The following is a 13620-nucleotide window of genomic DNA, read 5'->3' as shown; positions in this document are numbered from 1 at the left end:
CTCCTGCTGATTACTAAGTACCACCTTCTTTTCCCTTTTCCACTGCAGCTCTATGCTTCCTGTGTCACCAACTGCGGTGGGACCCACAATAAGTTTGGACTTGGATGTGGACGATGTGGAGATGGAAAACTATGAGGTGGGCTGGCTCCCCTTTTCCTTTGTGGTGGGACATCCACATTCCCACCTTGAGAGGCTCTAGAGGAGCTGGTTGTGCTTGGAGTTGGGATGGTCTGCTCTCACAGAAATTGCCAAGAACATTAAGGAAATGGTGGCAATGGGGGAAAAGAGTAGATCCACAACATAAGATGCTGGTGCTCTTTGGGACCACTCCTGGAGAGGTATTGCAGGCAGGGAGGGCTCCAAGGTGTATACGGTTGAGAATGGTCTTGGGAAAAGGTGGACAAGGAAGGTTCCTTGCGTCTTGGATTTGGGAGACCACACAGAGCATAGTGAAGGGGAGTAATTATTCCCAAATGGGAGCCAATCAGCTATATATTTTTTACCTTCCACCAGGCATTATTGAACCTGGCTGAGAGGCTAGGAGAGGCCAAGCCACGGGGACTCACCAAAGCAGACATTGAGCATCTTCCATCCTACCGCTTCAATCCAGAGAGCCATCAGTCAGAGCAAACCTTGTAAGTACTAGAAGAGGGTTGGGGAGGTATTCTGATGACTTCTTTACTTCATATGGCCAGGGTTCCTAGGTGAGAAGGGAAGGCAGTGCATGGGATTGTGGAAGGGGGTAGTTGGGCTAGTGTGTGGGAGAACGTGGGGGTCCTTGCTGTACATGGGTTGGGCTGGTGATAACATAACTAGCATTAGATGGATGGATTAGTGCCACTTCATGTGACTAGCAGAGTGCTATCTCCTTAACAAGTCACTGTTAGGAGAGGGGAATTCTCTGTCTTTAGATGTCCATTTCCTAGCATTTGAGAATATGCATACTTTAAGGTATATGTAGACATCACTAGAGAATTTAGACCAAAGAAAAATGTGTGTAGCTTGAGCAGTGAGCTCACTATGTGGCTGCATTTGCCCCTTTTCTGGACAGATGTAAAAACAGCCACATTGAATGAAGTTCAGGAGCAGAATGATGAATGGCTGGCTTTTCTGACATTGTGAAGGTTCTCCCTGAACAGTGTGTCATTTTTAAAAATTGTGCTGAGTAAACATTTCAAATGGATAAACATGACTAAGCCTGTGGAAAAATAAGTTTTTTTTAAAGACTGTAGCCCACCCAAAGCTTGGATGGTAAGGGAAAAATCTGCAGTGGGATCAGAGCCTGGTGCTTATGTCAGGAGCAAGGGCAGAGAGAAGCAGATCCTCTGTCAGGAGGCTCTGTGATCACCCTTAGAATTAAAAGGGCTTCCTGAGCAGTGAGTTGAAGTTGCAGCAGAGAATAGGTTTAGAATGGATAGTGGGTAAAACATATTGACTGTAAGTTCAATTGAGCTGTGAAACAGTTTTCTTAAGGATGTTCTACAGTCTTTCTTGGAAGAGTGTGTATTGGGTGCCCAGGTCAGCATCTACTGGAAATGGCTAGATCCAAGAGAAGCATTTTCTGCCAAACTGAAAGGACTGGACTGTGATGCTTGGGGTCTCTCTGTGGCTACAAGTCCATGTGTGGTGCCACTTGTCTCCTCTCTCACAACATCCCTGACTGGGGTCTTCCTCCTTCCCTAGGTGTGTTGTGTGCTTCAGTGATTTTGAAGTAAGGCAGCTGCTGCGAGTTCTGCCCTGCAACCACGAATTCCATGCTAAGTGCATTGACAAATGGTTAAAGGTAACATTTGCTGCTGCTCTGGCCGAGGGCTCTGTAGTTGAGAAAGCATTGCATTAAGACTGTTCTGTATTTGGTCAGTCAGCAAGAAGCATATAGTATGGGTGATACCTGTAAGGCTCTCAGCAATTTCAGACCCAGATATTGAGACCTCCTTTTCCCCATATGAGTCTGCCTGCCCTCTGAGATAATTAAGTGAGGCTCTATTGTGTGTTTCCATTACCATGGGAAGTTCACTTGGTGGTAGCATGCAAGATGATGTTCTCATCTGTTGCACCTGCCTTTGCAACTCCCTACGTGGAGAGTTTCAGAGCCAGATCCTATACCTGTCTACTCAGCAATAAGTCTCACTGTTTTCAGTGGGGCTTACTCCTTGGAAAGTGTGTCTAGGATTGCAGTGTCAGTCAGTTCCTGCTTTCCTAGTCTTTCACTGATGGCTAAAAACATTTTTGTTTTGCCAAGTGTTTAATTTGGTTATGCTATTTCTGTGTTCTGGTTTAAAGATTTGTGCTTTTTTTTGCCGTTTAAATCTCTTCTGTCGTGTTAAAGAATATTGTTAGCTGCTTTAGGCTTCTCTGCGCTGGGAGATAGATGCAAGAGGAAATGCACAATCAAAGAATTTGGTACAGATATTTCTGCCCTTGCACAGGGGCCTCATAGAAACTATTTCAAGATGAGCTCAAGCTTTAGAATGCACCTTGATCCACTCACTTTCTGGTTGCAGCTTCCAGAGGGGTAAACATACTAGCCTGTTGTGGCAAAAGCAACAGTGTCTTGCTGCTTTTAAAAAACTAGCACATTTATTTTAGGATACATTTTTGTAGCCAACATTCCACTTTGTGTTTAAGGTACTCATAGGAGTTGAACAGGGGAAAAATGGACTTGTATGGCAAAATTTCTTATATTCTGGATAGATGGATTTATTTGTGCAAAACTTAATTCAGTCCGTTGATTTCACGCTGGATTTCTCTCCTGTCCTGCCCCTAACAATTGATCTGTTCACCTGTTCGTCCTGCTGAGAGGATAGATCCGACAGTCCAAAAATGTTTTGGTGCTTCCCTGTCACAGATGGGTTCACCAGAGAATTGCCTTCCTAAATCTCACTCTTGTGCCTTGGTCCTTGCAGGCAAACCGCACGTGCCCAATCTGCCGGGCAGATGCCTCGGAAGTGCATCGAGAGGCTGAGTGATGCTCATCGACACACTGCTGCACAAATTCACTCCAGGATACGGACCTTGGACCAGAGGCTTGGGCCAGCCTGTATGCTTAGCCTCTGGGGCCTCTCCTGGGATGTGGTGAGAATATAAGCAATGTATGATGCCCCCTCCCCCTCACCCCGTGGCATGGACAGGGCCTGGTGGCAGATCCAGCTCCGCAGTGTCACGCTTTGTAGGGGGAGGCATCCCCATGTGCTCCGCACTCCAAAGACTCTCCATCCTTGCACCATTATTCTCCAGGTGTTTGCATTCCTTTTGGGTTTAGGTTTTCTTTTCCTCTGTTTTTCTGGTTTTCTGGTTGTCTGACCCACATTTTAGTCTGAAATCTTCCCCTTCTGGCAGTGCCAGTTGGGGCCCTTAAAAGCAGAGCCGCTCAAAGGGAGAGGTGAGGAAGTGCCTGCTTCCCTTCTGCCAGCCACTGGTCCAGAGCACAGTGTTGCAGAGCAGGCAGTAGCTAGGGGGGATTGGTTGGTTGCAGCACTGTGATGTGAGCAGCCTGAGACCTTTCCCTAAAACATTTGGGGGCCACCCCCACACAGAACATGGCCCAGGGCCACATTCTTATTTTCTCCATACCAACACACACACACACACACTGTATTACCCCTCCAGCTTCTCAGGTGCCCCCTTCATACCTGAGATATGTTGGGTAGAGTTCAGTGCTGTCCTTGCAGATAGCAGTGGGAGTGAAGCAGGCCTGAACAAGCTCCAGCAGTATCTCACACCTGCTCTTGCCATTGCTGCAAGGTGATGATGGTAAGGAGGGGGAAACTCCGTTTTCTCCCCAGAGATGGGGAAGGAGCATGTGTGGATTCCTGTGATGAAATAGCTGACTCTTATTTGTTTGCTCCATGCATCATGGTGTGGGGCTTGTCACTGCAAGGACCTTTTTTCTCGTATTGAGAATCATGTTGAAGCCAATGTTTCTGCCTCTTATGCTCTTTGTGCCCCTTCACCCCCATTTCTTTAGCACATTGGCTCTCCTTCTTAGCACCAATCTCAATGGAGACTACCCAGAATCAAGTTCTTGCCCCTAGTTTTAAAATATTTCTGGGAAGATACAGCTGTGCTGGCTGCATTTTCTTTCCATGTTTCCCCCTACGGGGAGGGGAAGATGCTCAACAGATTGTAGCAAAAGCCTTCAGCCCTCCCATTGTGGCTAAATCCCACCTCTATACTGACCTCAGGCTAAGCCTCTGACAGCTGTTGGACAGCTATGAGGCTCTCCGCAGCAGGATCCCGGGCAGAGAGCAGATGGGAATTGTTGATTATCTTGTTGTCTAGCCTTGCACGAGCTATCATGGAGAAAGCCCATTGGTGGCTGCTCGTCCTGGGAAGCATTGCCTCTCTTTCCTTTTGGACTGGACCAGGCAAGCATTTCCATTCCCTCCCTTCTCCTTCCCATCATCTTTGGCCTACAACTGCTGTCACCACTCTGGTGATTTGTTCTGCATGGCCTGATGCTTGTGCTCTGGGTCAGGTGCCATGGGTACGTTTTGCCATGATGAGCATACACAATGTTGTGTGCTTTCCTGTGCGCGTACGGACATGTACACTTGCGCACTTGCACACACACAATCCTACCTAAAACACCTGCTGATTTGAAGCAAGAAAGCAATCAACCTGCCACCCTGTTACAGAAACCTGTTGCCGTAAAAAAAAAAAATGTTTTGCATGATTATACCGTGGAGCAAGAGAGAAGCCCTCACTGTGTAATTGGTTTGTGTTCTGAAGCCTGGCTGAAGACTCGGAGAGGATGACAAAACCTAATGTAAATGTTCACAAATTATGCATGCATGTTATGACCAGCTTGGAACTTGGTATTGGCTAACTCTCTAGCCAGCTGTGGGGTGATGGGGGGTGGGGAGGAGGGAGTTCTTTGTGCTCAGCTGATTACTGCCATGCACTGTACTGCACATGTCCGCAACACCTCACAAGGACCGTCAACGCTTTTCAGGGCATCTCTCTCCCCCCTTCTGAATGAGAGATTGATTTGGCACCTGGTTGGGCCAGCAGGAGGCAGTGTAGTCTCGTTGGAATTGATCTGAGGTAGGCTTGCAAGGCTCTGTGAAGGTCCAGGCTGCTGTGCTTCTCAGAGCTGATCTGATGAAAGGAGGATTTTGGCAGGTGCAGTTCTACTTCATGGTGCTGCAGAGGTGGGAGAAGTTGGACCTGCTGATGTGCTTTTATTCCCCACCCCCTTTCTCTGCAGCTGTTGACAGCACAGGAGCCTCGTCTTACAGTGATTCTGATAAGCCTAAACGACAAATCTGGCAGCATGGCTCTCTGCCAGACTTGATTCTCAACCAGCTGTGAGGTGGACCTGCGCTTCCCTTCCACATGCTCCCCATTTTCTGGACCTTTCTTCTCAGTGATTTCTGTTTCGCCTTGCAGCATCAGTCAGGCTTTTAGGTCGTTTTCCCCTCCCCTTTGAATATGGACAGCTGATGGCAGTACATATGAACAGTAACTGCAAGAAAAGACTGAGACTGCCCCATTGTCTCTAAGCTTTGCTGTGAGCAGGAAGGATTCCCAAGCCTTTTCAGAAGTGGGGCATCTTCCCCCTCCTACTTCACTGAAGTGCTCTCGGGCAAGCGGGTCACTTGAATTGATGTCCTAAGGGGAGCTGCACTTCTGCTTGTTCCTAGGCTGCTGTCTGTCTTTGCATTCATCTGGTCTTTTGTCCCAGTGCAAAGAGGAAGCAGGTGGAGTGTCCCATTACACTAACTGGCCTGGGCCAGCGGGGGGGGGGTTGCTAGGGAGAGTTAAGTTTACCAGCCCAACTCTTTCCATTAGCAAGTTCTGAGCTTTGGTGGGCAGGGAGGGGAAGTGGCCTCTCAAAACAGTGGGCAGATGCAGTATAGATGTCAGGGTGTGTGTGTGGTGGTGGTGTTCTTGGGTTTGTTTTTTTTAGTATACTAGCTCTCAGCAATACTTGTTTTTGAAGCAGGGGAGGGTCTGTGGGTTTGGCTGGGGCCACCAGGGCAGGCCTCTTACTACTGGTGCTCACAGCCATATGTGCAAGGGATGAGCAGCTCTTTCCCCCAGTTGCTGGAATTCTCATTCCGTTTGAAATTAGGAGCAATAGAAAGTGGGGTTTTTGGAACCTTTTCTTGTTTTTAAATCTTTCTTTGGCCTCATGCTCAATCATAGTCCAGGGTCTCTAACCCCTCACACACACACACACACAACTGGGTAGGCAGGTCAGGGGAAGTATCAAGGTAGATTGTTCAAACAACTGAATAGCAGTTTGTTTGACAAAAGCAGCTGGCCTGTTGCTGGATCAGTGAATTAGAAACTAACCTGTTGAACTCTGGGCAGGCCCCAGCTTTCTTTTTTAAAAAGGAATTTGTGATGAATTAAGATAAAATACTGTTTTTAAGTGTTCTTGTTGTGTTGATGGCTGATGCAGGTTTATGGTGCAGTCTTTTGGATAGGGTCAAGTAACATAACCTCTTTCTTCCCACCCCATTTTTCAGAGGGTTCACATAGCTGCAGTTGGACATCTAAGCCAGGTACCGGCCCTTGCACACACACAGAGGAATGGGCCACTTGCCATAGTAAAACTGCACAGACACCAGCAGCTCCTTCTGTGACCAATCAGTTCTCCTCTCCCCCTCACATGTCAAGCCAGTGCCTTGTGTCAGACCCACCTCCTCCCTGCCCCTGGCCTTCCCCCTTGTTTCACAGCTTTTTTAAAACCTTATTTCAACATAACACAAATAACCAAAGGTCTTTACTGTGTATATATATATTAAAGAAAAACAAACAAAAAACCAGGAGGTGTTTCTATATTTATAGCCAATCAGAATAGTGCCGGTGCCCGCCTGTTTCAAATGCTCTCTTCTCCTTCCCCCACCATCTTTTTGGAAAAGTGCACCAGAAAGGTTATTTGGGGTGGGGAGGGTGGAAAAGCCTTACGGTTCTTCTGATGGTGACTCGAAAGCTCACAGCTCGTGTGCTGCAGAATTTATTCCAATGAGCAGCTAAAATTATCATTAAAAAAAACAAAAAAATTACTAAAACATTTATTTAGGATGTTTGTGATTGCTGATTGCGCTGTAGATGCCACTGTTTACCAATGATTTCCTGTGGTGGGATAGTGGACTGTTTACTGTTCTTTTCTACCAGTCCCGTGCCCTCCGGAGGGATAGCTCGGCTTCACCCTACAAGGAGAGGAGCCTCACTGTAGGGCACCAGGGCATTTGTTCTGTGTTAGAAAGTTTTTATATTATATATATATATATATATAATATAAATATATATATAATTTTTTTTGCTCTGTTACTTGCACATTTTACAGTTACCTCATTTTTCCCATGTATGTATTTGAAAAAAGGCTAATATATAGAGAAGAAAAAAGGTTCTTAAATCTCTAAAAAGTGTTTGTTTTTTTCCATTCCATTGGAATCATATTGGTTTGTAGCATTTAACATAACTAGTATGTTGTATTATATATATGTGTATTATACTGATTGAAATTTTTAACAGATTTGTACTTTTTTTAAAATGAAAGTTGCTAGTTCTGCTTGACCAAGTAGTGCAATCATTATTTTTTTTAATGTTGTGGCTGATTTTGAGAGGGATATTCACTAATAAATGTATGATGTATACCAAAGAGGGCAAGTCAGTCTCTTCTCTTGATGGATGCAGGGCTCTCAGGATGGGACTCCAATTATTATAATTAGCTATAACAGTAGCATTTGTATCATGCTTTCTGAGCATGCAAAGCACATCACATTTATTATCTTGATAACTTACTTCTGAGAGGGATTTTGTTTTTTTATAGTGAGGTACTAGTATCAAAGTCCACTAAACTAATTTCATCAGCTTTGGAATGATATGTGGTGTACACGACTATGTTTCGCCTATACCACCCCCAAGACTGCATGATTGACTGCTCAATCAGAAAACAGGCATGTCACAGGAAGGATAGAAGTGTTTGGTATGTGGAGGGATTTTTAAAAACTTTTAAATAGAGGAGCATTATGTGATATAGGTCACCACCTATAGTCTTAATCAGTTCAGGCACTGGTTTACTACCTCTTTTGCTGTTTCCAAACATGTCTTAGATTAATCTTGTTGTCTTGCACATATTCATGTGCAGTTGGAATTCTCAAGACCAGCAATGGCCTCTTGTCTGAAAAATAAACATTGAGTTAGTTGATTGTCTAACCTCTGTGTGCCTTTGAAAACACTCCTCTTATAATTGAGGCTAACCACAGGAGAATAAAAGGCTATGAACAGCACATAACTCTGCAGTTCTAGCTTCTGAAAAAAGGCACCATGTGAAGAGGGCGCTGCTGCCTTTCTTGTAGCTCTAGCATGTCCTGCTCTACTTCTCTAGCATTGTTTGTCCTACACAGGACAGTGTTCCAGATTCTTGCCAACCTATCATGTTGGAAGTTAACCACCTTCCTCCTCTCTAGGGCCCCCCAAACTGTACCCCTGTATTGGGAAAGAGGATCTGGTGGTGGCTTTAATGAAGGACAAGATGTGGGTGCAATATTTACTCTTAAATACTTCTAGTTTGTCAGAAAGCTATAATACTTTAGGATTTTTTTCTCCCTGATGGCTTCCTCAGTAGAACATGTGACTTCATACACACTCTATGACCAATCTAGGAACTGCCTTTTTCTTCAGTATTCGCTTAGGGCTTCCTAGAATATGGTGATATTACCAGCCTCTTTTTGGAATATGTTCAAACAATGGTAAATGATTTTGTGATGCTGCAGCTGGCTGGTGCTAGCAAAACTTTGGCAGCAGCTCTGGTTTGAGATGCAAGGATTCAGGTCTTTCTGAATCCAATAGAGGACATCAGAAATAAATGAAATAACTAAAACCAATCTCAGTCATCTGAGATGAACATAAGAACAGCCCCACTGGATCAGGCCATAGGCCCATCTAGTCCAGCTTCCTGTATCTCACAGAGGCCCACCAGATAACAAGAGACCTCATCCTGGTGCCCTCCCTTGCATCTGGCATTCTGACATAACCCATTTCTAAAATCAGGAGGTTGCGCATACGCATCATGGCTTGTACCTCATAATGGATTTTTCCTCCAGAAACTTGTCCAATCCCCTTTTAAAGGCGTCTAGGCTAGACGCCAGCACCACATCCTGTGGCAAGGAGTTCCACAGACCGACCACACGCTGAGTAAAGAAATATTTCCTTTTGTCTGTCCTAACCCGCCCAACACTCAATTTTAGTGGATGTCCCCTGGTTCTGGTATTATGTGAGAGTGTAAAGAGCATCTCCCTATCCACTCTGTCTATCCCCTGCATAATTTTGTATGTCTCAATGGGGAAGGGGATGGAAAGGTTTCAAAGCAGTATTTCCCCCATTAACAATTTGTGGAAAGACTACACCTGCAAGAACAATTGCTACATTCCATTACTAGAGGCCCCCATGGGAGGTCACAGGCCAGCAAGGCCAATAGTCTAGATTACTTACAATATTAAACACTGCTGTGAGGCTTCTGAGCATGCCAAGCACTTCACATTTATTATCTCAATGGGTGTCTCTAAAATATGCCTATAAAGTAGTATCCCCCTGCTTGTGGATAGCCTTTTGAGTTCATTGCAGAAGCTATATAGCTCAGTCTGTTAGAGAGTTGCTGTAGGTAGAGTAGCTAACTCCAGCACATAACAGCAGAATCTTTAAGCAACATGGAACAGATCTTAAGCCATTTCTGCCCAACATTGCATATACACAACATGGACCAAATGTGTACAACCTGTGGGCAGGGCATAAATGGGTTAAGAAGGGACAACAGAAGCTTTGTTGCAGCAGGGATGGAAATGCCTTTCCCTGCTGGATTTTCATGTAGCTGTGACTGGAGCATTCATTTCAAGGTAGCTAGCAGTGACACAACTCATCTTAAGGAAACCACACTAGAAGCAGAGACTTACTCAGCTTCACAACAAGGTGTCAATCTGACACTATGTTTTGACTGATCGAGGTTGGACAGCAAATAGCCAACACGTGCCAACATTTTATGCTATAGCATGAACTTCAAAAGCCTTTCAACGAACACTATATCTGGCTGCTTTTTCTGTGCTAGACCAGAAGGCCACTCCTCTTCATAGGAAAGTATTCAGAACGATGACTACTACTAGGACGACTACTGTAGTGTTCTCCTTGAGGCGGAAAGACTATTGTGCACTCATGCAACCTCCATGTGATCTCAGTCTTTTTGTAGTGCTGAGCCAGAATCGGTTTAGCAATAAGAAGAGTGATTTGTGCTCTACCAGAAATTTAGTTAGAAAACTGGGAACTTGAGTCACGTTCTGACTATACTAGTGCTGCAGTTTCATCCCTTCAGCCAGCATCCTGGCAACTCAGAAAGTAGAACCTTTTCCAGGCTTATTATCCTCATCTACAACCACAGCTGAGGCAGAGGGAGCAGCATGTTTTTCAGCCGTGGCACTATTTCTTTAAACGCATTTACAGTGGTGCCTCGCATAACGAATGCCTCACGCACCGAAAAACTCACAGAACGAAAGTGTTTTGCGATTTTTGGTGACTCGCACAACGAATTTTTATGACCCGTGCTCCGCAAGATGAATTTTTTTTTTGGTTTGTTTTGGTTTGTTTTAAGGGGGGATCTTCATGCCAGTTTATGATCCCGTTCACCCTAATAAGGGGGGATCTTCATGTCAGTTTATGATCCCATCCACCCTAGTAAGGGGAGAATCTTCATGTCAGTTTATGTAAGTAAGTCCCATTGTGCTTGCTCCCAGGAAAGTGTGCACAGGATTACAGCCTTCAAACTCCCCACTCAGCATCCCCCCCATCACTCATTCACCCTCTCACTGCCCCATTTCCCCCCATGATCACGGCAAAAGCAAGCAATTGAGTGCAGCTGCTCTGTCCTCCTCCCCAGCTTAGAGCACAATCCTGTGTGTGTCTCCTCAGAAGTAAGTCCCATTGTGCTTGCTCCTAGGAAAGTGTGCACAGGATTACAGCCTTCAAGCTCTCCACTCAGCATCCCCCCCTTTTTGAAATCCTCAGTACAGTATGTATGCCTTTAAAGAGCACTTAATAAACACTTTGTAAACCAAATTTGACTTTGTTCTGACTTTTCTTGCCCATAGGAACGCATTAATTAAATTTCAATGCATTCCTATGGGAAAACGCGCTTCACAAAACGAAAAACTCGCATAACGCAAGGACTCGCGGAACGAATTAATTTCGTTATGCGAGGCACCACTGTATATTCCCTTTGATGTGTCAAAAATGGCTAATATAAAAATGCAATGGGGAGTTGTTGGCACAGAGGCAACCTCCCTCCCTCATGCACAATGCAAACACAGCCATCTTTCCTATTCTGGAGGTCTGACCAGCTTCATGGGCTTGTTTTTCTGCTCCTAAAATCATGCCAATTTTTAGAGGTTTTATTAGGTGGTTCCTGTAGAGGGAGATAGTTTTTATGTGCTATTGCATCTGATGGACTGAAGTCCACAAAAGCTCATGCTGAAATAAGATTTTTAGGCCGTAGTAGCAAAATTCAAAGAGTCTTGTGGCACCTTAAACAGTGGCCAGCATTCCCAGACGATTAACTGTGCTAAAGCCTTACTTTGATAATGTACAAAACATTGCACACAGCAGAGGCTGGTGAATTAGTCTTCAACTTGCCTCAGATTCTGTGCAGTAATGCTGCTGCTTGACTCTTCCTCTATTCTATCCCCTGCCCCTAAAAGCAGAGACTACCTATCCAAACTGAAAAGGGAAAGTAAACCTTGTCACCTTTCTCCATCACACTTGTACTGACACTGAGAGACAGCTTCCAAAGGAAAAGATTGATAGATCTAGTTTAGTATTTGGCTCTCACAGGAAGTGAGGGCTCTAGCCCACCCTTTTAAATTTAAAAAATTCTGCCTTGTATTGGCTCATCCAGGGCAACACCCACAACTGCAGGGTACCTAATCTTGACAGGCAGAACATTAGCATTTGAATGCCTTTGCCCAGGCATGAAAGCTGGCCCTGGAAATAATGGAACAAGTCCAATTTCATTGTTTAACAGTAGGATTTAGTGATTATCTTGTGTATCCTCCACCAATAACCTCTGCAAAAACCATCCAAGTAGCAGGTGTTTAAAATTATTTTTTCACAGTCTAAACCACATACTTTGATACTGGTTTTTGTATTAAATAAATGGCTAAATCGTTGGAGAGGGCAACTCCCCCCCCCCAGTAATTAGTATTAACTACTACAATGGTGCACGTTTACAACGAAAAGAACTACTGCAAGATTAGATTTGAGGAAATCTTTTCTTTCTAAAAAGTCTGTGGCACAATACACCTTATGGCTGTTTAAGGTGTACACAGTATATATACCTTGACTTGTTAGCTGCTTTGGCATAGGTAACACAAAATAATTAGAGCAAACATATGATTGAACAAAACCTTCTGCATGTTCAGTTTGGCACCTAGTTCCTGCCAATCAGTTTGTTAACAAATACTAAAGCAGCTAGAATTATGCAAATAATTCATCCTGGAACATGACATTCTCAATTTTTTTTATAGATAACACTAGCATAGTTGTGCAAGTGTCGTCTCCTTTCTACAGCAAGCTCTGTTACAGGATTACAGGGCTAGCAAAGTCCTTACAGAAGGCTTAACTGCACTGTGCTTCAATTGGTTCCATGTAAAATCTCTGGATGCCCACCATTCTTTTTATAAATAGGCACCATGGTCGTTTTGACTACAAGAAGAAGGGCTGGGGCATAAAAACATGTTGCCGGGCACTTTATTTGAATCTTTGGCAGTAGCCAGGAGACTGTGCTAGACTGGCATATGGACATTTGTACAAACTGTGCAAAGTCCATAGACCAAGCTACTATACACATGGACACAGAAAGGTCCACCTTGAAGTTGTACCCATTTACATAGATCACGCAGAGTTATTTATCCTCATTGAGTTTCCTTTTTGCAAACCTTCTTCAACTGAAAACTTGTCTGGATTTGTACATTAGAAGGGTATACAGCAAAACTACGCTTGTGCTTCTGACAAAAGTTAAACAAATAGAAAAGGTAAGCCAAATCTGGCAAATAAAAGAAATACTGTATTTCATGAGTCCAGCTCAGATAACAAATGTTGCTGTTTTGCAAGAGGCTCCCAAAATACATAGTGAAGCACAGTAGCAGGTGAGGCTAAGGCTTCTGCATGTCAAGGAAAGCCATAGGAGAACCCAGCAAATTCCATGTGCAAGTCATATTTGTGCTCTCAACCTCCACAAGCCTACAAGTTATACAATTAAAGAGACCAGCTGCCTGGTTCCAGGCACATCCAACTGGAAAACCGAGTCGGCTCACTTTGTCCCTTTAGGTGAGCTGATGGCTGCAGTCATGAGAAGACTGCATGCACTGCAGGAGTTGTACACAGACCCTTAGAACTCAATAAAGCTTGAGCTCTGACCTTTAGCACACCATTTATTCACTAATCCTTCCTAAGCAGGCAGGCACTTGCATGTCCAAGAATGCTGATATTTTCTACTGTTGACCTGTTCTACTCACCTGACTTGGTAGATATCTGCCATTCTCTTAAGATGTTCACCTTTATTCCTCACCCTATTGCAACTTGCTATGGCTAGCCTGGAATCTTACCTCACTGGCACAATCA

The 13620-nt window shown here is 44.4% G+C and overlaps 1 protein-coding gene across 3 annotated transcripts in view; it reads left to right on the top strand.

Annotated features, from left to right (window-relative positions):
- The window catches only part of RNF44 (ring finger protein 44), a 67968-nt gene extending 60353 nt beyond the window's left edge, over nucleotides 1-7615 (top strand). For all 3 annotated transcript variants that reach the window (XM_066616116.1, XM_066616117.1, XM_066616118.1), the window contains 4 exons: nucleotides 49-136; nucleotides 514-635; nucleotides 1684-1783; nucleotides 2907-7615. In XM_066616116.1, the coding sequence (XP_066472213.1) occupies nucleotides 49-136; nucleotides 514-635; nucleotides 1684-1783; nucleotides 2907-2969 (373 nt within the window). In that variant the 3' untranslated portion in view covers nucleotides 2970-7615. The remainder of the gene's footprint in view (nucleotides 1-48; nucleotides 137-513; nucleotides 636-1683; nucleotides 1784-2906) is intronic.
- The last annotated feature ends 6005 nt before the right edge of the window (nucleotides 7616-13620 follow it).

This window comes from Tiliqua scincoides, chromosome 2 (genome assembly GCF_035046505.1).
Source record: "Tiliqua scincoides isolate rTilSci1 chromosome 2, rTilSci1.hap2, whole genome shotgun sequence".
Lineage (NCBI taxonomy): Eukaryota > Metazoa > Chordata > Lepidosauria > Squamata > Scincidae > Tiliqua > Tiliqua scincoides.
The sequence above is the reverse complement of the archived record's forward strand: the minus strand, read 5'-3'. Positions and strand labels throughout refer to the sequence as shown.